The sequence below is a fragment of the Dasypus novemcinctus genome, chromosome 12 (genome assembly GCF_030445035.2).
Source record: "Dasypus novemcinctus isolate mDasNov1 chromosome 12, mDasNov1.1.hap2, whole genome shotgun sequence".
Lineage (NCBI taxonomy): Eukaryota > Metazoa > Chordata > Mammalia > Cingulata > Dasypodidae > Dasypus > Dasypus novemcinctus.
Window position 1 is genome coordinate 18,363,500 of NC_080684.1, and position 24,011 is coordinate 18,387,510.

Sequence of the window (24,011 nt, forward strand, 5' to 3'; positions counted from 1 at the left end):
GTAATGGGTGCCTAGGTGGAAAAGAGGGGCATCAAGAAGTGGGAAGTGCAAGGACAGTAGAGAAGGCTTCCTTTCTAGTCTCTTATAGTTGGGAGGGAACCATGTTGTGTACTCATATTTGGGGAAACAACACAAATTCTTTCATCCTCAAGTCCCAATCTTGTACTTTATTATAAATTTCTGGAGAGAACATCAGCTCTTCAATGAAGACCCAAGCAATCATTCCCTTAGAAACTGACTGAGGAACAGATTGTTGAGGCAAACCAATGTTCTGCATTATTTGATGGGTATGGCCTTCTAATTCCTGCCCTTCCCCCATCTGATCTTGGTTTCATAAAATATGCCCTTTTACTACTCAAAATTTATCTTCTCCACTTGTATCCCAATATCATACTCAAAGAGAGAAACATTTCACTGTAAATTGTCTATTGTATGAAATCATCTTCTTAATGGTTCCTTCCTCTTTAGGATTTTTAGAAACTTGATTTTGTGGATCCCCTGATGGACCCTCCTCTATCCCAGTAGTCCTACCTCCTCTGGGTACTCCCCACCTATGCTGGGCTTAGATCTCTCAAAATCTAAACCTCTCAATCAACACCGTGGCACCTCCCTCCATTCCAAACTTTTACCTTCCCCAGACACAAGACCAGCACCCTTGTCTAGGTTCCTTTCTCTGATGATTTGGGCACTTGGTGATTTCATCCCAGAAGGTTCACTATTCTGCATAACAAACACAAACAAGATGGTAAAAGGACCCATTAATACAACCCAAAGACTATACCATAGAAAAATGGTTAAATTAACATGGTTATTTAATGTTTTGCTCTGCCTATAAGACAAAATTAAACTGAAGTAATGTCCGCAGTGTTACCCTAATAGATCTCTGAATTGTGCAATTACATTTGTACATCCACTTTGAGAAACAATCAGGAAATTATCTTATTGTCAATGCATCAGATATCTTGCCATATTAAACTAGTTACCCATCACCCTCTGTGTTTGGTTGGCTATTATTGGAGATGTTTTTTTAGTATTCTTTTCACAGCTCTTTTCACCTCATTATTTTTCAGGCTATAGATGAGGGGATTCACTAAGGAAGAAACCACACTGTACTGTACAGAGAAGATCAACTCCAATGGAGAACCTGAGGTTGGCATGAGATAGCGCAAGAAAGCTGAGCCATAATACAGGAGCACTGCAGTGAGGTGGGAGGAGCATGTGGAGAAGGCCTTCCTTCTACCTGAGGAGGAGGCGATTCTCAAGATGGTGGAACCAATGCGTGCATAAGAGTAGAAGATCAAGAAACAGGTTCCTAGTCCACCAAGGAGGCTGGAGCAGAGCAAGACAGTAAAACTGGAGGAGACATCAGAGCAGGATAGAGGGAAGAGAGAGGGCAGCTCACAGCTGTAGTGGGGGATGATATAATCTCCACAGAAGTCCAAGTTCATAGCTGGAAAGATGTTGAGGAGTGCAACAAATAAGCCCAGGCCCCAGGAACCGCAAGCCAGCCCCTTACAGAGCAGGCTGTTCATCACTTGACCATAGACCAGAGGATGGCAGATGGCAGCAAAGCGGTCATAGGCCATAGCTGCCAGCAGGCCAACCTCAGTGGCTGCACTCACAAACAGAAAAAAGACTTGAGCCAAGCACCCCTTTACAGAGATGGTTTTCTTCTGGGACAACAGATTCTCCAGCAGCTTTGGCACTGTGACAGAAGAGAAGCACATATCCAGGAAAGAGAGGTGACTGAGGAAGAAGTACATGGGGGTGTGCAGGTGAGAATCTGCCCTGGTCACCAGCAGCAGCATCAGGTTCCCTGTCACAGTCAGGAGGTAAATTTGCAAAAACAGCACAAAGAGCAGAGCCTGAATGTGTGGATCAGCAGACAGACCCAGGAGGATGAACTCGCTGATGGTGCTGTGGTTATCCAAGGCCATTTAGAGAAGATTATTCTAGAAACAAACATAGGAACAAACCTGAAATCTCTTGATCATACTCAGTTATCAGAGGATGGAAGTCTTCATCTCAACTAGTTTATATTTCATACATGACTTGTTGGATCTTTCATATCTTTCTTCCTGGATTGATGAGCTGCTTCAATCCTTAACCCTGCATCAACCCAACAAATATATAAACTAATAGCCAAACTTCTCTCTCAGAGGTTGCTTAAGAAATTCACAAACTTTCCAGGATCTGGTTCATTACTAATTTTTTTTCTTGAACAGAACCTGTGCTTAGCAATATTCCCTTACCTTTGTAGATGCTACTGAAATTTCCTATGTTCCAAAATAGGTCTTTTCTTTTACTTGGTCTTTTATTCCCATTTAAATCCTATCTATGGTATATACTGTTAAAGATTTTTTTAATGTTTATTTTGGTTATAACATGGCACTTTCACTACATTTCTAATTTACACTCTGGTACAAAATTGAGAGATGCAGCCAAGGGCATTTTCCCACACATTTGCCTGAATTTCCTATGTTTTTGTTAGATATTGAGATATACGTAATAATAGAGGAGCATGATAAATCCATTTATCAGAAGAAAAAAAATGGAGCACTCAAGATATACAACTGTCTAAATTATCAATTTCAAGAATCTGAATATGACTCCACTATGTAGGAGAACTTCCTATCAAACAGTGCTTTTCAATCAAGGCTTATCAATGAATGTGCTTCCATCAGCTGACACATATGGGTCTGTAAGTTAGTCACACATTATGATCTAGAGTCTCAGTGCTGAAGCCTGACTATTACACTTGCCCCTGAAGAAACATGGATATTCCTTTTTCCCTACCTTTATTAAAATTTCTGCTCTGTCTAGAATACCATATCTTTCTAGTCAAATCATTTTAATATTTTGACTTTCAATTAAATTTTTCCTTTTTTTCTTATATCTTCCAGAAAATTACCTTCTATTAGCTCACCACATATGCCATTTATTGAGTGCCTGATAAGTGCTAGGCATTCCTAAACATTTTTGTTTCTTAATGTTCAAAAAAATTGTTAGAAATCATTCTGTTGAGAATGTTCAAATAAGGAAACAAAGGTCTTTGGATATCTTCTTAAACTATGATTCCAACTCTGATCTCTCTAATTACAATTTTGTATTCTTTCTATCCTGTCCCTGTACCTCCTTTCTTAAAAATGTCTTAATAATTACTGTTTTTCTTTACAAGATGATCTGATCCATCTATTCAGAATAAGCAAGACTCTCCCCTTTGTACCATCACAGCAAATCACACTTTTGTTTGGTAGTTAAGATGTGTGTAGTAAGTTCCTTTCCTTCCTCCCCCAACGACATTTTAATTACTTGATGGCAGTCATTGCGCTCTGTAACATTTTAAATCTGGAACAGTTAGAACAGCAGGAAAAACCCAAAGGTGGACCCCAATAGGATTTGTTGAATGAAGAAGAAAATGAAGAATTGGATAGTACTGTCTGTGTAGCTAAATTTTGGGTGGAATGACTACAGTTACACAAAGTTTGATAAAAACCCAACAGTAAGGACAAGAGAAGAAATGCTTAGTGTATGTGTGTATGTGCCTGTGTGTAGCAATGGTGGAGGATCTAGTAGTGCATATACTTGTGCTCTTCCAGCACCTGTGACATCCCTGTAGCTGAGACATCATTTCACACCCACTAGTCAATTTTGACTTTACTGGAAAATTATTTAATTCCTTCATGTTCCATCTACAACCTCCCATGCATTCATTTTTTCCATTCACTTATTTAATCATTTTTGGGTCCATTTTTCTATTTATGAATTTACAAGTAAACAACTTAATTACAAATGTGCAGTGCCATCAGTTCTTGTCGTTTCCAATTGTTTTTCAGTATTAATATTGAAATTTGCACAACTTTCTAGAATTTGTGGACTTCTTCAATTCATTTTTCATGTTCTTATATTCAGTTCACATCTTAGTTCTGCCTAGTAGACTAATATGCAATAAGGATGGCACAAGTAAAATTCATGTGTGGGTAGAATAATTTGAATACAAAAAAATCAAGTCTAAGGGGTCTCTCTTATTTTTGCATTTGTTAATTCATGGGAAGTAAACCACTTTACTATCTGCACAAGCTAAGTTAAATAAATAATTAATTAAGGCTCTTCAAAAATATGGACAATCCTGCATTTGGAAATTTCTGTCTGAATTAAGCAGATAATTGCTTTAATTCTTCCATATTTAATGTTTTAAATCTCCATTGCATTCACTTGCACTTATAGAGGTTTCATAGTACCTCATGGACACATAGAATTTGAGAAAGGAACCATTTTTCAGAGTGATTGGAAATACCTGTGCTCCTTACAGAAATATGAGAGATTAATGCAGGAATTAGCTTAGGGTGATTCTATAAGTGGAAGCTGGACTCAAACATGCTTCTGTCATACAGCAATATCTGCCAGTCCATATAGTGATAGGATGCTGGATTTTTGAGTTCTATTAAGTTCATCCAATTCTATTATTTAGGGGTTATTCCACTGAAATTAGTATGTATTTAAATATAGGGTTATGTTTCAAAGCCATAATGAAAATACCTTTAGGTTGAAGAAATGATGATGATGAGGTTGATGAAGGTAATTTTGATGGTGACAGTGCTTGTAATGAAAAAGATAATCTAGGCACCATCTAATCACTTAACATGTACTAATAAATATATTTCTCACAAATGCCAATGGTAAGGTGGCTATAATTATCCGTTTTTCTTTTCCTTTCTTAAAAAACAGATGAAGAATTAGAATGAGATAGGTTAGGAAACTTGTCCATGGTCCAATGTGAGCCTACGGTTTAACACGTACATTATCACAACCTTTCCAAGGGGAGCAGTATCTTGGATGCATTTTTTAAGAAACAAATGTGTTACATAGACTTCTATACATTTTTTTCAGTCTCAAATGGAATTTTAAAATGTTAATTTCACAAATGCTGGCACTGATAGGCAATGAAAAGGGGAAGATAAACAGGTTCACTGTTTTCCTCTATTTACTGGAGAGAGAGAGTGCTCTAAATGAAACAAAAAAAGAGTATTTGACTCTGCGGCAGTGTAAATCCCATGAGTACCTGGGAAACTCCAGAAAAAGAGAAGGGTGAAAATAGCTGGGTGTGGAATAATGTTAATGCACTTAATTTTTTCTTAAATATTTCTTTGCTCTATCCCTTAGTTTGATCAGTTTTGAAGTTGGAGGGATTTAGTACAGCAGAAAATTAAATTTTCCAGCACATTTGATTGGAGCATACAGAAGAACCAAAATACACACCACTTTGATACACTCTTTCCACATCTCCCCTGAATATTTTCTTCCCAGCTGAAATGATCTTCTTGCATTAAACTCCTAGAGCCTGGAATAAAACAGTTTGGACCAAGAATACATGGAATTGCTATTTCCAATATCCAGTATCAAATATTGCGGTCAAACAGTTTTATAATAGGTACTGCTCAGAGTAGTTGAGCACATTGACCCCACAGTATGGAAAATATGAAAGTCTTCCCAAGCTTGAGCATTGAGTCTTAGCATTTAGAAAAATCCATAAGAAGACTCAGAGTGAAAAGAAACACCTCAGAGAGCCAGAAAGACAAGGGCGGTGGAGGAGAGAGAAGTATTCACGACTGAGAGACAGACACTTTAAAGCATTTGGAGAGAAAATTACCTCTCTCATGGCCTTTTTGTCTTAGAAGACATCCTTCGTCTCTGATCTTTTCCTGGGAACAAGAAGCTTCTCTGTTGATGAGGAACAGATTTTCATAGTCCAATAACAGGAAATGCAAATGATTTTTCTATTGAGGAGTAATATGAAAGACATGAAAAGTGATTACCATAGAGCTATAAACCCAGAAAGGCAGAAGTTGAAGAATGTATATTCTCTTAGAGCTAGCATGGTCCTGACTTCTTCTCCCTCCAGCTACATGGAAAGAATAACATCCTGAAATATGGGTGGAAGGAGTTTCTTTTTTATGTTCTCTGTCCCTACGACAGTGGCAGCTGTTTGGTTAATTTCCTCCCCAATTCTAAATATTGTGCTAGAATAATCAACCAAGAGAATGATTCTCAGATATAACTCTTCAGAAGGGCAGGGATAGGTAGTTCACCTGTAATTGGCCACCTGAACCTTGTAGCTCAGCAGAGAGAGGAACAATGTCTTTTAGTAACTCAAATTACAGACAGAAGCCCAGTTTGAAACTCATTAACAGACAACTCAAATGATAAGAACCCCAGGGAATTCTATTTAGTATGTGTTTTTGGAACTTCTTTCTGTGTTGAAATGATGACTGTGGAAGAAAATCTTAGGTGTCTCATAGGCTTTGAATGATGGTAAATTGGTGACAATATCCTTCCGCTTGCTATTTTGCTATATATCTCATTTGGGAAATCACAGAGAACCTGTGCATTGATGTTCAGGGATTTATCCTTTGCCCACAGATTTTGAATTCATAAACTTCACTCCCATAATTATTTTAATGTTCAGTTGTGTCAACAATCAGAAATGTTTTCAGGAAAAAGGGGGAATACAGTTCATGAAGGTCAAGGGAAAATGAAGTTAAGCACTGAGTGATCATCAGTAACAAAGCCACAACTAGATCAAGAAAGATTACAACTAAAAATATCCAGTGGACTTTGAAATTGTGTCTTCTGTTGTCAATAAGTTGTGAAAAGAAATAAAACAAAATAGAGTGAGCTATGGCTGAGAGATTTAAAAAGGAGTCAGGAGGCCCTTCCGGAGGTCACTCTTAAGCACCTCTCAGCCATATATCACAGACTGACAAAGTGTGCATAGCCACAGGCAACAAATGCTTCTCAAAACCCTGAGAACATCTGAATGCTGGGAGTAATCCCCAAGTTAAGAAATCTGTAAACTACTCAACCTGAAAGCCATTTGGAATGTCCTGAATGTCCACCAAAATTAACTCTTGTGACTTCCTTTTTCTTAAAATACCCTTGCTTGGATGGGATACAATTTATGTTGCTATCTGAATCTATTTTCCTCAAATTGCGATTCCAAGAGCCCAAACAAAGTGTTGAGAACCTGCTTGCCATGCACAAGGTTCTAGGTTCAGTCCTCCTGGTACCTCCAAAAAAAAAAAAAAGAAGATTTTGTTGCCTTAAAAATCAAGGGTCAGTTTATTTCTGATTGACAAGGAATGATCCGATTGAGAAAGATGCATAATTCATGTTTAGGAACTGGTATGTTTTCAAAAGTTCGAAGATATTGAGAATAGAGGAGCTGTAAAGTAATCAATATCTACTAATTGTTTACCAAATGACCATAGTTTTTTTCTTCATGTTTTAGACATGTTAACTAATATTCCCCAACAAGTCTATGAGTTGGAAACTCTTTTATTCCCTTTTAAAAATGAGGACTATGAAGCAGAAAAATGTGAGACATCTCCCTTAAAAACACACAATTATTACATGGTAGAGTCAGGATTCAAATTCAAATCAAGAGACTTTAAGTCTGACTTTGCCTTTTGTCAGTATGGTAAATGTCCTGAAAAGCAGATGTTAAGTTCAGGATTTGATATAGAGATGTTTGTAGATTGAAAATGAGCTGGCTATACACAAGAAAAAGGCATAAATTATAAAACCTAGTCTAGTGCTGTGATTGCAGGCTGGCCCCTGCTCTGGAAGACCACATTTCAAAATACTCTTCCTGAATTTATACCATAATAAATGGCTAAATTGTTGTTTTTGTTTTATTTTGTTGTGTGTCTCCTAGATATGGAAATAAATAGGGTTATTTTGGTAAGAACTAAAAAACAATTGAAACCTTTTCAAAGATGTCTAGGATGTTTGAAGCTGTTAAGACTCTGGAAAAGTATACTCTGAAAGTTCAGCCATTCCTGGGGATGTGGACTCTTTGCAAGTAGGATCTTTGGGAAATAGGGTCTTTAGATAGTATCCACCTCATTCAGGATGGATCTGAATCTTACTGGAGTCCTTTATAAACAGAGGACTTAAAAGCCAACAGGCAGAAAAATAGCCTCAGAGACAGAAGGAGAGGTCCTGGAGGCCTGAGGATGGAATCAGTGAGGCACAGAGGCATGGAAAGAAGCTGCCAAGATGCAAGACCCATAGTGCAGCTCAAAACTGCAGAGACAAGGCCCAGAGGAGAGGAAAGAGCGAAGCAGACTGGCAATGTGCCCTGCCCAGTGCTTGGTCACTGCTGAAAAAAGAAAGCATCTTTCTTTGTGTTTTTGTTTTCTTTTCTTTCCTTCTTTTTTTTTTTTTGTAATAGGCCACAATTTTCATTGCAAAGTAACTATATTTGTGAGGGTGGGGAGACTTTGATCTAAAAACAATGTTCTTTATATTGGGCTTCAAATTTCGGGGAGTTCTGGATCACAGAGTGTTTCAACAATGGCAATGGAGGGATACTGGTATGGGATACCAATGACAGGTGATATATGACTGACAGGGAGCTGTACAGAACATATGTCCAGGGTGCATGGTAATGTTTGGATATACTCATAGTGGCAACAATTAAAAACCACAGTAGGGGGGGTACTGTGTTCCTGGCCAGTGGTGCTCTGTCGTGGTCCCTAGGGGAGCAGCGACAGTCTCCCAGGTACAGTGGTGGGGACCGGGAGGGAGTGAGGGTTCAACAGTGAGCCCCTGATACTAATGACTATGCTTGTGAGCTGATAAACCCAAAATAATAACAAGGCCTAGAGCAACTTTGTGCCTGGGAATTTCCTTCTGTCAGCCTTCATGTTACTCAAATGTGGCCAGTCTCGAAGCCAAACTCAGCATGTAAATGCAATGCCTTCCCCCCAGCGTGGGACATGACACCCGGGGATGAGCCTCCCTGGCAACGAGGGACCACTATCAACTACCAACTGATGATGCAACTGGAAAATGACCTTATACGGAAGGTTCAATGTGGATCAGCAGAATATCCATGTCTACATAAAATACCATGACTTTAAAATGCTGTTTGACCTAAAGTAAGGGGGAAACGGAAAGGAGAAATGAGTTTATATGGCTACGAGTTTCTAAAAAAGAGTCTGGAGGCTGGCAGAAGGTTTGCCCTCATGCACAACTGAGCAGAGTCAGAGAGACAGATAAAGCAGATACAACCCCCAGATATTGGTTCCTTTGAGGGCTAAAGAGACCCATGGGAGTTATGGTCATGGCCGATGGGGTTAACTACCAGGGCAGATGGCCCCTCTTTGGAAATGGTGTTTATGTGTGATGAATCTGGACTCAGATGGGATCTCCCTTCATAAGACTTTCATGCTAATGTGCTGGAGGTGCAGTTAATGTTGGGGTTTAAGATATATTTAGGGGATTTGAATCTCTGGACTGACAATGTGATAGCCAGATCCTGAGCCTCAACAGACTCCAGCACCTACAATCTGATTTATTGGACTTACCACACTCAGCTAAGATGGAGGTGAAGAAGGACAACCACCACACCATGGAGCCTAGAGTGATTACAACTGAAAATGGGAGGATTGCATCCAGCATCCAGGTGGAATCTGACCCTCCTCTTGACATAGAGGTGCAATGGACACAACCAATCCAATGTCCACATAGAAGAGGTGGCATTGGAATGGGAAAAGTGGACATAGTGGACGAAGGGTATGGGGAAAGGCAGGAAGAGATGAGAGGTGGAGGCGTCTTCGGGACATGGAGCTGCCCTGGATGGTGCTTCAGAGGTAATCACCGGACATTGTAAATCCTCACAGGGCCTACATGATGGAATAGAGGAGAGTATGGGCCATGATGTGAACCAATGTATATGAGGTGCAGAGGTGCCCAAAGATGTACTTACCAAATCCAATGGATGTGTCATGATGATGGGAACGAGTGTTATTGGGGGGGGGAGAGGGGGGGTGGGGGGGTGGGGTTGAATGGGACCTCACATATATATTTTTAATGTAATATTATTACAAAGGCAATAAAAAATAAGAAAATTAAAAAAAATAAAAAAATAAAAAATAAAAACAATGTTCTATTTAAGGCTTTTTTATGAAGAAATTTCCATCACAACTGATATTCAAAATGTCTTTAGTGTTGCAAGACTCACTTGGTAAACCTAAAACTCCTATACTTATTCAGTAAGGTACACTCAGGGGAAACAAAAAGGCATTAACAACAGCTATTTCTTTTAAGAAAATATGCAAGTAGCAGGAATGAACACTGGGGTACTAGGATTAAGTTGATGACACAGTTAGAGCCACTTACTTGGCATTCGTTTTTGGTGTGGGGGTTAAACTCATTACAAAAAGTGGTCTCAATGCATTGTGTTTTATCTGTGCTGACATGTCACAAAAATAGGTTTGAAGGCAGGTAAAGTGTATAAACGCTTGGAACCTCACAGAAGTGCATCAAGTGCAACTATATCTAATACTGAACAAAAGTTTACCATATGACCAGTGGTTATTACTTTCAAGGAATCAATTAGCTTACGCTTTGCAGTATTCTAAACTATTCACATTGACACATTCATTGTAGTGTTTGCTGTAAGGGAGGCATACAACCAGTTGTTTTGAGTAATGTATGTTGGGAAGACATTCCCTGGGTTTTTCATAAAAGTACCAGTATTAAATTATCTAATGGTCATCATTGATAGGCTGCTTAAATAAATTATATCTCCTTCATTGCTTGTATTGCAAGGACCCAATGAGAAGGGAGGAAAAAAAAAAGCAAAAACTGAAAACTAATACTAATCTAATTGATTGAACTGGATAAAAGGAAGCTCCTTAAGATCTAGAAGGCACCTGGTTGTCATTTTATAAGGGTTTTCCTTCAAATGAAATTACTACATTGGCTCCAAATCTCTCTACAAGTGTTGCATGACTCTTAATATCATCCAAGCCTTAAAGTCAGATGCCAAAATTTTACACACTGGCTATTTGAGCATTTCAAGCATTACATTTTTATATTTTACCTGTGAAAAAGAAGGAATTAAACAATATATTGGTCCTTTGTGAAAGAAACCATAACCACTTCATATACACAATATCCATGGTAAAAAAATCAATAGAGGTAAAAATGAGAAAATACTGTGAGAGCTGTATTTATGAAATTATCTGTGAATATTTACATTTTTTATTCACTTCACATTCATGTCCCATGACCTATAACTATATGAAAATGCACTTTCCTGTTGAAAATTGTATCTTAATTCTGTTTAAGATTTCTATTAGTAGAAATGAAAAGAAATTAGGACGTTAACAATCTTAACTGCACTAAGTATATCTGCATTGGACTGCAATTGTATGCATGCTGGCAAAAAAATGTAAATGTCTGGGTACTCAACAAAGTAATGTGAACAACAGTAAACAAATGGTTATGCACAATAAAAAGACCCATTGTAATGCAAAGGCCTTAATTTATAGAAATGGCTTACAATGTGAGCTAGCAGAGAACACACGATTACCACAAGAATTTGGTAAATCATGAATGGATGCACAGATTTTTTAAAATGATTCACTGTTTTACAGTTTTGTATTTAAAATTTGTTTTGTCTGATATTTGTGTAGCTACTCCAGCCCTTTTTGCATTACTGTTTGCCTGGAATATCTTTTTCTAATCTTTCATTTTGAGCCTATTTATGTCCTTGCTTCTAAGGTGAATCTCTTGTAGACAACATATAGATGAACCATAACATTTTCATTCGTTCTGCCTCTGTGTGTCTTTTGATTGGGGAGTTTAATCCATTAACATTGTGCTATTACTGTAAAGAAAGTACTCTATTTATCATTTTATCCTTTGGCTTTCTGGTTATCATATTTGACTGCTGTCTGTTATTTATCCTTTTAATTACCCTTACAAACAAATTCATTTCTACACTCTTCTCTGAGCCTCTTTCTCCTGTCTTTCAGGTTGTAACATATCTTTAGTGTTCAGTCTCTTGGTTGTAAACTCTCTCCAATTCTGTTTATCTGTGAAGACATTAAACTCACCCTCCTTTTTGAAGGAGAGTTTTGCTGGATAAAGAATTATTGGCTGGCAGTTATCTTCTTTCAGTGTCATAAATATATCATACCACTGTCTTTTCACCTCCATGGTTTCTGATGACAAATTGGCATGTAGTCTTATTGAGTGCTCATTGTGTGAAACACATTACTTTTCTCCTGCTGCTTTCAGAATCCTCTATCTCTGCATTTGAAATTCTGTATAGTAGAGGTTTTAGGAGTTGGTGTCTTTAGATTTATTATGTCTGGGATTCATTGTCCTTGGATATAAATATTTATGTGTTTCATAAGGGTTGGGCAATTTTCAGCCATAATTTCTTCAAATATACTTTCTACCCTTTTTCTTTTCTCCTTCAGGTATATGCATAACATGTAAGTTTGTGCTTTTCATACTGTCATTCAATTCCCTGAAATCCTGTTCAATTTGCTCCATTCTTTTCTCTGTCCAGATGCTCTCTCCTCTAATTCACTTATGTGTTCTTCTGCCATTTCAGATCTGCTCTTATATGCCTCTGATGTATTTTTTTCTCTCCCTTCCCCGCCACCCCCCCCCCCCCCCCCGCTGGTTGTCTGCTGTCTGTGTCCATTCGCTGTGTGTTCTTCTGTGATTGCTTCTATCCTTATCAGCGGCACCTGGAATCTGTGTCTCTCTTTGTTGCGTCATCATGTTGTGTCAGCTCTCCATGTGTGCGGTGCCATTCTTGGGCAGGCTGCACTTTCTTTCACACTGTGTGACTTTCCTTACGGGGTGCACTCCTTGAGTGTGGGGCTCCACTATGCGGGGGACACCCCTGCATGGCATGGTACTCCTTGTGAGCATCAGCTCTGCGCGTAGGCCAGCTCCACATGGGTCAAGGAGGCCCGGGGTTTGAACCATGGACCTCCCATGTGGTAGGTGGATGCCCTATCCATTGGGCCAAGTCTGCTTCCCTCTGATGTATTTTAATTTCATCTATCGTGTCTTTCTTTCCCATAAGGTGTGTTACTTTTCTTTGCAAGCTTTCAAGTTTTTCTTAATGCTTACAATATGTCTTCTTAATATCTTCTATCATTTTAGCCATATTTTTCTTAAATTCCTTGAATTGATTTAGGAGATATATTAGTCAGTCAAAGGGGTGCTGATGCAAAATATCAGAAATTGGTTGACTTTTATAAAGGGTATTAATTTGGGGTAGAAACTTACTTTTACCAGGCCATTATGCATAAGTTACTTTCCTCATCAAAGTCTATTTTCACATGTTGGAGCAAGATAGCACCAAAGTCTATTTTCATGTGTTGCAGCAAGATGGCTGCCAACACGTGCCAGGGTTTAGGATTCCTGAGGTCCTCTCTTCCTGGTCTTGCGTCTCTCCTGGCTCAGGGTTCCTCTTTTCCTAGGGCTTCCTTCTCTTTCCTCAGTGTGCTTACTTCCCGGAGCTCCAGCTTGAGACTTCAGTATCAAACTCCAACAACAAAACTCCAAGATAAAAAAAAATCTAATTCTGTCCTTTGTTGTATCTTTTATCTGTAATTCCCCACAAACCAAAGGGTGGGGATTCAACACCCTACTAACATGGCCCAACCAAAGCCCTAATCATAATTTAATCATGCCAGGTACAGACCAGTTTACAAACATAATCCAGTATCTATTTTTAGAATTCATAACTGTATCAAACTGCTACAGGAGATTTGTGTGAACATCATTGATTAGTTGTATTAAATCCTGTATTTCATCAGGATTTTTAATTGGCTCCTTTGGCTGAGCCATCTCTTCCTGTTTTTTAGTATGGCTTATAATTTTTGGTGATGTCTATGCATCAGTTTCCATTGGTGAGTTTACTTTGATGGTCAACTCCTCTAGTTGCCATGGGTTTTACAATTGAGTGTGTTTGTTTCATGGCATTACTTTGCTTTTTTATTCCTTTTTTTCCTGCAATTTCAAATTGCCCCATTTGAGTTATCAAAACAGGGCCCAGGACCCACCAATGGGGCACCAACCAGATCCAAAGGGGTCTCGCAATAGGGACAGGAGAAACACCAAAGAACTTTTTTTCTGCTACACTTTCCTGATCTGCCAGCAGATGGCACTCTTCAGAAACCTTTTACAGAAGTGATCTTCCAACCTCCACTTGCTGGTGTTTCTGGGACAGTTAGAACCACGATTCAAAGTGGGGCTCTGATATTTAAGCTCTCTCACTGAAGAGAAACCACACTGTGCTTTCTACCACACCCTCCCTCTTCCAAGGTAGGAAGATATGGTCTCCCTTCTCAAATGGTACCCTACATCATGAGTTTTACAGAGACTATTCACCCTGAAGGTGGAGGATGGGTGGCATGCCAGTTGAGGGGCCATAACTCAGTTTACCTTTTGTTCACTTTCTCTCTCTGTCCTTACTCCCTCTTGGACAATGCTTGGGGCTCTCTTCTGGGCTGCAGATACCCAAAACAGCTCCTTTGTAGAGCGTCTGCCCTTCCTTTGCTGCTTTTGTAAGTGACGTGATCTCTGTCAATGTACGCCACTGCCATATTTCTGGAACCTTCTGATTGAGATTTTTAATTGTACTCATGTGTCATACTGGAAAGGTAGAAAAAGGAAAATTAAAGGTACAAAGTATGAATGTAAAAGGTCAATAACTACAGACACAGAATATCTAAAAACTTAATAAGGAAAAACTGTCAGGAATTTGATGTCATAAAATTGTAAACTTAGATGAAATGAACAACTTCCTAAAAATATTTAATGCACCTGCATTTACTCACAAAGACATGAAAAGACTGAATAGAGCTTCAGTTATTATGGAAATTATTTCAGTAAATAAAATCTTTCTACCATGAAAATGTCTCAGCTAGGTTGATTTTATACTTGCCTCCTTTCAAAAGTTAGAGTAGTTCAATCTGAAATAATTTAACAGGGCATATAGCACAAAAAGGAGTACTGTTCCACTTATTGTATGAGGCTAGTGTAACTTTTTCTCTACAACTCTACACATATCAATGAACACTTTTTGAATACATTCTTTCATTCAAAAAATACTGGCTACGTGATTAAAATGTACCAGGCAGTCTGATGAGAATTGGGAGGACGACCAAAAAAGTCATCAAAATGGAGATACTTCTAAACGTTGAGAGTATTTGGATATACTCATAGTGGCAACAATTAAAAACCACAGCAGGGGGGGTACTGGGTTTCTGGCCAGTGGTGCTCTGTCGTGGTCCCTAGGGGAGCAGCGACAGTCTCTCAGGTGCAGCGGCAGGGACCGGGAGGGAGTGAGGGTTCAACAGTGAGCCCCTAACGCTAATGACTACGCTTGTGAGCTGATAAGCCTAAAATAAGAACAAGGCCTAGAGCAGCATTGTGCCTGGGAATTTCCTCCTGTCAGCCTTCATGTTACTCAAATGTGGCCAGTCTCGAAGCCAAACTCAGCATGTAAATGCAATGCCTTCCCCGCAGCATGGGACATGACACCTGGGGATGAGCCTCCCTGGCACCGAGGGACCACTATCAACTACCAACTGATGATGCAACTGGAAAATGACCTTATACGGAAGGTTCAATGCGGATCAGCAGAATATCCCTGTCTACATAAAATAACATGACTTTAAAATGCTGTTTGACCTAATGTAAGCGGGAAATGGAAAGGAGAAATGAGTTTATATGGCTACGTGTCTCTAAAAAAGAGTCTGGAGGCTGGCAGAAGGATTGCCCTTATGCACAACTGAGCATAGTCTGAGAGACAGATAAAGCAGATACAACCCCCAGGTATTGGTTCCTTTGAGGGCTAAAGAGACCCATGGGAGTTATGGTCATGGCCGATGGGGTTAACTACCAGGTCAGATGGCCCCTCTTTGGAAATGGTGTTTATGTGTGATGAATCTGGACTCAGATGGGATCTCTCTTCATAAGACTTTCATGCTAATGTGCTGGAGGTGCAGTTAGTGTTGGGGTTTAAGATATATTTAGGGGATTTGAATCTCTGGACTGACAATGTGATAGCCAGGTCCTGAGCCTCAACAGACTCCAGCACCTACAATCTGATTTATTGGACTTACCACACTCAGCTAAGATGGAGTTGAAGAAGGACAACCACCACACCATGGAGCCTAGAGTGATTACAACTGAAAGTGGGAGGATTGCATCCAGCATCCATGTGGAATCTGAGCCTCCTCGTGACATAGAGGTGCAATGGACACAACCAATCCAATATCCACATAGAAGAGGTGGCATTGGATTGGGAAAAGTGGACATGGTGGCTGATGGGTATGGAGAAGGGCAGGAAGAGATGAGAGGTGGAGGCGTCTTTGGGACATGGAGCTGCCCTGGATGGTGCTTCAGGGGCAATCACCGGACATTGTAAATCCTCACAGGGCCCACTGGATGGAATGGGGGAGAGTATGGGCCATGATGTGGACCATTGACCAAGAGGTGCAGAGGTGCCCAAAGATGTACTTACCAAATGCAATGGATGTGTCATGATGATGGGAACGAGTGTTGCTGGGGGGAGGAGAGGTGGGGTGGGGGGGTGGGGTTGAATGGGACCTCATATATATATTTTTAATGTAATATTATTACAAAGTCAATAAATAAATAAATAAATAAATAAATTATATATGTATTTAAAATTTTAACTGCACATTGTTTTATTGTGTTCAATAGCTAAAAATTCCATTAAAAACTATATTTTAAACTATTAAGTTTTTAAACTATTAAGTATTATTTCTAATAATACTTAGTTAACAAAGGAAAAATCCAGGGCCAATGCAAAAAGAGGACAGCAGGCTGCCACAAACCAGAACAACAGTCACCCTAGCCCTTGGGAATAGGGCAACAGGAATAAGACAGAGGCAGTGCCTACCCTTGTTGATGAGGAAAACACTATTGATTTTAATTTAAACCAGAATTTTTGGAAAATGAAATCTAACAAAAAAAAGAAAAGAAAATGAAATCTAGATCTAGCTTCATTCTTGCCCCCATACATTTATCTCTGCCAGAAGCACCTGGCTTTTTCTGTCTTTATTTTAAACTATAACGTAGGGGTTAAGCACACCAGCTCTGGAGTAAGACTGCCTGGACTGGATCCTGGTTCCACAGTTTACTGTCAGTGTGGCCTTGGGCAAGTTACCTAACATCCAGAGGTTCACTTTCCTCATATGGAAAATAAGGAGTCATAATCCTCTCTGTCTCCTACAGTTGTTGAGAGAGTAAATGAGTGAATACACATGAAATGTCTGGCACAGTGCCTGGCACACTGGGCTTGGATGGATTTGACTGCTCATTATTGGTGTGTGCTATGTACCACATACTTTTTAATATAAGCAGAGGTGGTTGATGGATACAGCTGAAGCATTGTGAAGGTTTCCTAGTACAGTGTTTTAAAACTTTACATAGAGGCAAAGAACAAATAGTTGGCAGTTTCATATAAAAATCCAGACTACTGGCTCTTCTAGAAAAATCAAAATGTTGCTGAGCAGGGGATAGCCAGCTCCCACAGCAGAATTCAACTGCCCATTCTGAAACATTCCCCCTGGCTTCACTTGCCATTTGTAGTTGCTGTTAATTTTCTTACCAGATAACTTCATTGCCCCATGTTGATTAGGCAGCCCCTATGCATTTGTGCTTGCAACTTTGGTGCTCGGTGATAAGGAAAATAAACATGGTTCTTGCCCATATAGGACCTAAAGGCTACTGTCCCAGAATAGAACGAGATGAAGGTCTCTCTTAAGAGACCCTTTAACGACAGACCCTGTAAAATCTTTCTGGGTTGTAGAAAGAGTTACCGGCAACCTTGCTACTGCAGGTGCAGCCACCAGGGGCTCGACAGGAATGAAGACCCTCAGGCCCTACCCCAGAATGACTTTACCGCAATCAGCATTTTAGCATCTCCAGATGGGCACGTGAAAGTGTGAGAAGCACTGCTCTAGACCTAGGAGCCCTCCCTGGGGTGGATGAGGCTGTCGACCTTGCTGAAGCTGTGGAAGGGCTGTCTGGACCCCGCTGGCAATGGCAAGGTAAAGGCTGTAATTGGAAGATCTCTGGCGTTGTTATTGCCGCTGCAGTTACTCAGCTGCAAGTGTCTGGAGAATCCTCTGAGATGAAGTTGGGTGAGGGGTGGAATGAGGGTGGGCACGTGCTGCTGGAGGGCAGCTGGAGCCCCTGGATCCCGCAGCTGCCAAGGAAAGCTGGCTGAGGCCTCCCGCTGCTCCTGACACTCAAGGTGCTGAGGCTGCTGAAGAAGGTGTTGAGGCAAGGGGCGGAGGTGAGCGTGGCTCCTCCTGGAGAGGAGGCAGTATCCTTGGTGCACTCAGGAGGCTCTGGGGACTGGGAAGGCTCAGCTAAGAGGAAAGTCTAGCTTCTCCTGGTAGATGTCCCTGTGGCCATCGTGGAGCTGCCGCTGGTACAGGAACTGCGCCTTTGCTTCCTGCGGAAGTTCCCATTGTGAGGCAGTTTTTCGCAGTTCCATCTAGGGTCCAGTAATTGCCTTTCCCTGGTGTCCTCGCAGGCTCCTGAAGCAGTGGTCGAGCGACACGTTGTGGCGGATGGGGTCCTGCCGCCGGCCTCGCTGCGCTGGGGGAAGGGGAGCTGCCGCCGCGAGCTGGTAGCTGGGGCTGAGCTTGCTCCGGGGGCGCCCTGGATGGTCGTGGCTGTGAGCACCGAGTAGGGCAGGCGCACCGTCCTCACGAGGTCCCCTCGCTGCCCAGGACCGCCAGCTCAGCGCGCCGTCGCCAGAGGTATATATTGGAATTTTACATGAATCAATAATACTTTCTGACTTAAAAGTTCTCCAAAGAAATGGAAAAGTAATTTCAAATATCAGTATGCAGAAAATATTTTTCATCTTTTAGATTGTAATATGAAGAAAATTAAATAGGTGCTAACATGTTATATTGCAAAATAAGAGGAACATATAAATATGTTATAGAAGTTGTGACTTTTCATATACTGCAACTTTGAATCAAATCATTGGAGCCAAATATTGATAAATAGCCTTTAAAATGCTCTTTTTATGGGAAAGGAAAGAAAGTTACCTGAAAAGTTTGATTTTTCCAAAGAAGGAAATAAATGTAAAAGAGGGCAAAATACTGGAAGTGGCTAAAATTCTTCTATCTAATTTGAACCTCTGAAATGAGATATCTTTAGATCTTCAGAGAATGTTTTGCAATTAGAAGAGATTAAGAGGAAAATTTTCTTTTCCCCTAATTTTCTTCAGGAGAAACTCAGACATATCAGCTGCATGATCTGCAGAAGACAGTGCCCTGGAGGGAGCAAAGGCAGCATAAAGGGGCAGGGTCCAGAAAGGAAAGGAGGTGACCTCAAAGAGCCGCTTTTTGAAAGCTGCCTTGAAAGTTCCAAGGATCTCAGAGTTTGGGGGAAAAAACAACAACAACCAGGCCTCTTGCAGCCCCAAAGTTTGTTAATTTGAGAATAGGGCTATAAAAAGTTGGTCTGTCCTTTGACAGCATCTCTATGCAATCACGGGAGCAGTGAATTCTTGAGACCCAACTCTATGTTGGAGCATCCATTTCTTCTGCAGTGTTGGTATAGACCTGGCTTTCCATTTCATGCACACGCACGTTACCTCCTTTTTAATCTTGTTTTTTATGCAGGAATGTCACCTTTAAAAGTCCTTCATTCTACTGCCGATTCGATGGGAGAAAATATTTGGCAATTATATATCTGATAAGGGTTTAATATGCATGATGCATAAGGAGATCATACAACTCAACAATAAAAAGACAAAGTATCAGATTTAAAAAATGTACAAAACTTGAAAAGACAGCTGTCCAAAGAAGACATATAAATGGCAAAGAATCACATGAAAAAAATGTTCAACATCACTAGCAATTAGGAAAATGCAAATCAAAACTACAATGAGAAGGCATTTCACGTCTTTTAGACTGACAAATATTAAAAAGTCTGAAAACTTTAAATGTTGGAGAGGATGTGGAGTGATAGGAACGCTTATTCACTGTTGGTGGCAATTAGGAATAATACAGCCCCTGTGGAGTACTGTTTGGCAGTTTCTAAGGAAACTGAATATAAACGTGTCATAGGACCTGGCAGTGCCATTAGAAGGTATATACCAAGAAGAACTGAGAGCAGTGACACAAACAGGTATCTGCACATTGATGTTCATAAAAGCGTTATTCACAGTAGCCAAAACTTGGAAACAACCCAGGTGTCCATGAACTAATGAATGGTAAACAAATTGTGGAAGATTCACACAATGGGATATTATGGAGTCGTAAGAAGAAATGAAGTCATGAAACATATGACAACAAGGATAAACCTGTAGAAGATTATGTTGACTGAAAAAGCCAGACACGAATGGACAAATACCATATGATTTCCCTATTATGAACCAAATATATTATGTGAAATATAAATATATAATATGAAATATGAATATGGGTGGAATTGCATATATAAGACCATTTTCCTTTGAAACTGAACAGATATAAGTTAATGCCACAAAATATTAATATTAGTCCCCCCAAAAAATTATACTAATTGAAGGAAACCAGACAGAGGAATATGTATTGCATGATTCCATTTATATAAAATATGAGCATAAATCAATTTGTAAAGATGAAAGGAGATTTGTGGTTATGTTAGTCTGAGGAAGAACGGTAAGGGATATGGAGTTTTTCTTTTTGGAATAATGAAATTGTCCTAAAACTTTTGAGATGATGAATATACAGCATTGTGATTATACTAAAGCCACTGATTACACACGTTTGATACCATAACTGGAAACAATAGGTATGTACAGTAGGGAAAGCATAGAGAGATTGAGAGGTGAGGAATTTTCTTGTTTGTTTGTTGTTTTATATTTATTATTATTTATTCAAATAATGAAAATGCTCTAATAGTGATTGAAGTGATGAATGCAGAACCATGTGAGTATAGCAAATACCACTGATTGTACACTTTGGATGAATTGTGTTTTATTAATATGTATCAATAAAATTGATTTGTTTTAAAAAAAGCCCTTCATTGAAACATTCTAAAATTGACTGGGATGATGACAGCATAACTCTGCGATGACAGGTACACTGAGTGTACACTTTGAATGGATTGTACAAAGCATGGGGCTATATAACACCATGAGTCATGTGGTGAAAGATATACTGTGGTAACAGAACAAATATGAGAACATTCTTTCATGAACTTTAACAAGTATGTTATGCTAATGCAAGGTTTCAGTAACTGGGTGGGTTGGGGGAAAACTACACCAAATGTAAGATACTGGCTATAAATAGTGCTAATGTTTCAAAAATGCTCTTTCATAATTTGTAAGAATTGTTTCATGACAATGCAAGTTGGTGGTGGTGGGGTAGCATATGGGAGCCTGTGTGATGATACACATGTTTGTTTCATAAGTTAACAAATTATACTATACACTTATTGTTTGTAGATGTACACATATGAATGATAAACTTCAATTTTAAAAGTTTTTTTTCTTAAAGTCTTTTAGTCATGCTTATATTCTTGACTTTATATTGCTTGGTGTAGAATTGTGCATAAGACATTTCCCATGTTCTCTTATAACAACAGGCTTCTGTTTAGTTTAAGCCTATTGGAGTCAATGCTCTGTCAAGAAGGTAAAAGAAGTGGAGAAGTCAGAAATGGAGATGGAGGAAAAAGAGAAGGAGTCTGAGCAGATGTAGTCTCAATCTATAAGGGGCAATGCAGCACATTTCAACAGTCCTAGTTCCTCTGCCAATTTCCCAGCCCAGAGGCACCCAGCAACACAGCAGCAAATATATAGGTTTGTGCGAATCAACTGCAGTTTTGGACCATGAATTTTAAATCATTATAAGTAAGCTCAAAGACGTCTTTATTAATCAAAATAGGAACCATTAAAATCAACACATTTTTGCCAATGAGACATAAGTTTGCTTATTCCTGTAGCATAAAAATCCATGCTTTAGAGATTCAAAGAACTCTTGGAAAGCATTTTCTTCATCCTGCTGAATGGAAGAGTTTTCCCTGCAAAAAGTAATCGAGATGCTTGAAGAAGTGGTAGTCGGTTGGTGAGAGGCCAGCTGAATATGGCATATGAGACAAAACTTCATAGCCCAATTTCTTCAACTTTTGAAGCATTAGTTGTGCAACATGCCATAAAGTGTTGCTGTAAAGAAGATTGGCCCCTTCTGTTGACCAATGCTAGCTGCAAACATTGCAGTTTTTGGTGCATCTCATTGACTTGCTGAGCATACTTCTCAGGTGTAATGGTTTCACTGGGATTAGAAAGCTGTAGTGGCAGCAGACCACCAAAAAATGAACATGACTTTTTTTGGTTCAAGTTTGACTTTTGGAAGTGGTTTGAAGCTTCTTCTTGTTCCATCCACTGAGCTGGTCATCACCGGTTGTCATATAAAATCCACCTTCACTTTTCATTGCACTTCACAGTCTGATTGAGAAATGGTTCTTTGTTGTTGCATTAAATAAGAGAACACACTTCAAAACCATATATTTTTTTTCATTTTTGTTCGGCTCATGAGGCACCTACTTATTGAGCTTTTTCACTTTTCCAATTTGCTTCAAATGATGAACAACTGTAGAGTGGTAGACCTTGATTTCTTTGGCAACTTCTCCTGTAGTTTAAGAGGATCAGCTTTGAAGATTGCTCACAATTGGTCATTGTCAACTTCCAAAAGCTGGCCACTATGCTCCTCATCTTCAAGGCTCTCATCTCTTTTGCAAAACTTCTTGAACCACCACTGCACTGTACATTTATTAGCATTCCTGGGCCAAATGCATTGCTGATGTTGTGAATTGTCTCTGCTGCTTTGTAACCCATTTTGAACTCAAATAAGAAAATTGCTCAAATTTTCTTTTTGTCTAACATCATTTCCCTCATCTAAAAAATGTGAAATAAATAGCAAGTCATAAGTCATAAGGAAAAAAACATAAAGCAAGAAATGCACATTAAATGATGTATAACATAACCACATTTATTTAAAAATGTATGCCAATATCAAATGGCAAATTTCAACAATGAATAACCACAATTATTTTTGCACTGACAGTATTCACTTCAGTTTCACCCTAAGGGCTTCAGTAACTTCCTCATCTCTGCATAATACCCTCACTTAATTTTTGGCCCTCTAATCCTTTCCACAGTTATTTCATAAATCTATTTTGTTTACAATATTTAGAGTCAACTACAATATCCATGCACCTTTAAATTTGGATTGCTAGGATATATAGAATGCCAGAACAGGTGGTTTTATGAATATCTTCTGATTTTCATCTGCTTTCTGATCATTCTTTTCTGCCTCAGCAAATTCTTACCTTGTATGTCCTCTCCACTTCATGTACTTCTTTTCTAAACCTCAGAATTTATCCCACATTTACCAAGATCTACTAGATTTATCCTTTGTTTTATGCACTGCTGTTTAGATATTTAGTGATTTTACTCCATGTTATTTAGTGAGAGCATAAGAAGTTAGGAGAAGGGAGCTGATACTATCCTCATTGCCAAGAGATAGTCAAGGAAACTGAATCTGAGCCATCAATACAATTGTTGTCTCTATCCATTTGAAAGTTTATCTATTGGACTATCCATTTATTTTGTTGTTTTTTTTTTCTAATTCCTACAAAGGTGCAGTTAGTTCTTCAATTTTTGGTCTTTCTTCTTTTTTGGTGTATGAATTTAGGGCTATAAATTTCCCTCTAAGTACTGCTTTTGCTGTATCCCATAAATTTTGGTATGTTGTGTTATCATTATCATTTGTTTCAAGGTAGTCTTTGATTTCTTTTGAGATTTCCTTTTTGACCCACTGTTTTTCTAAGAGTGTGCTGTTTAATTTCCATATCTTGGTGTGAAATCTGGGCCTCTGTCCCTTGCAATTTCCAGCTTCACTCCACTATGTTCAGAGATATTATTTTGTATGATTTCAATCTTTTTTAATTCATTAAGCCTTTCTTTGTGGCCTAGCATATGTTCTATCTTGGAGAATGATCCATGTGCACTTGAGAAAAATGTATATCCTGCTGTGTTTGGGTGTAATAATCTATATATGTCTATTAGATCCAGCTCCTCTAATATACTGTTCAAATATTTCATTTCTTTAGTGATTCTCTTTTGAGATGTTCTGTCCAGAGTT

The 24,011-nt window shown here is 39.2% G+C and overlaps 1 protein-coding gene across 1 annotated transcript; it reads right to left on the bottom strand.

The window, feature by feature from the left end:
* Window positions 1-1,010: 1,010 nt before the first annotated feature.
* On the bottom strand, window positions 1,011-1,937 carry LOC101424546 (olfactory receptor 8S1-like). Its single transcript, XM_004484434.1, has one exon. The coding sequence runs from the start codon at window positions 1,935-1,937 to the stop codon at window positions 1,011-1,013; it is 927 nt and encodes a 308-aa protein (XP_004484491.1).
* Between the last annotated feature and the right edge of the window lie 22,074 nt (window positions 1,938-24,011).

Coding starts and splice junctions, on each gene's coding strand:
- LOC101424546 (XM_004484434.1), bottom strand. CDS start 1,937: ATGGCCTTGGATAACCACAGCACCATCAGCGAGTTCATCCTCCTGGGT.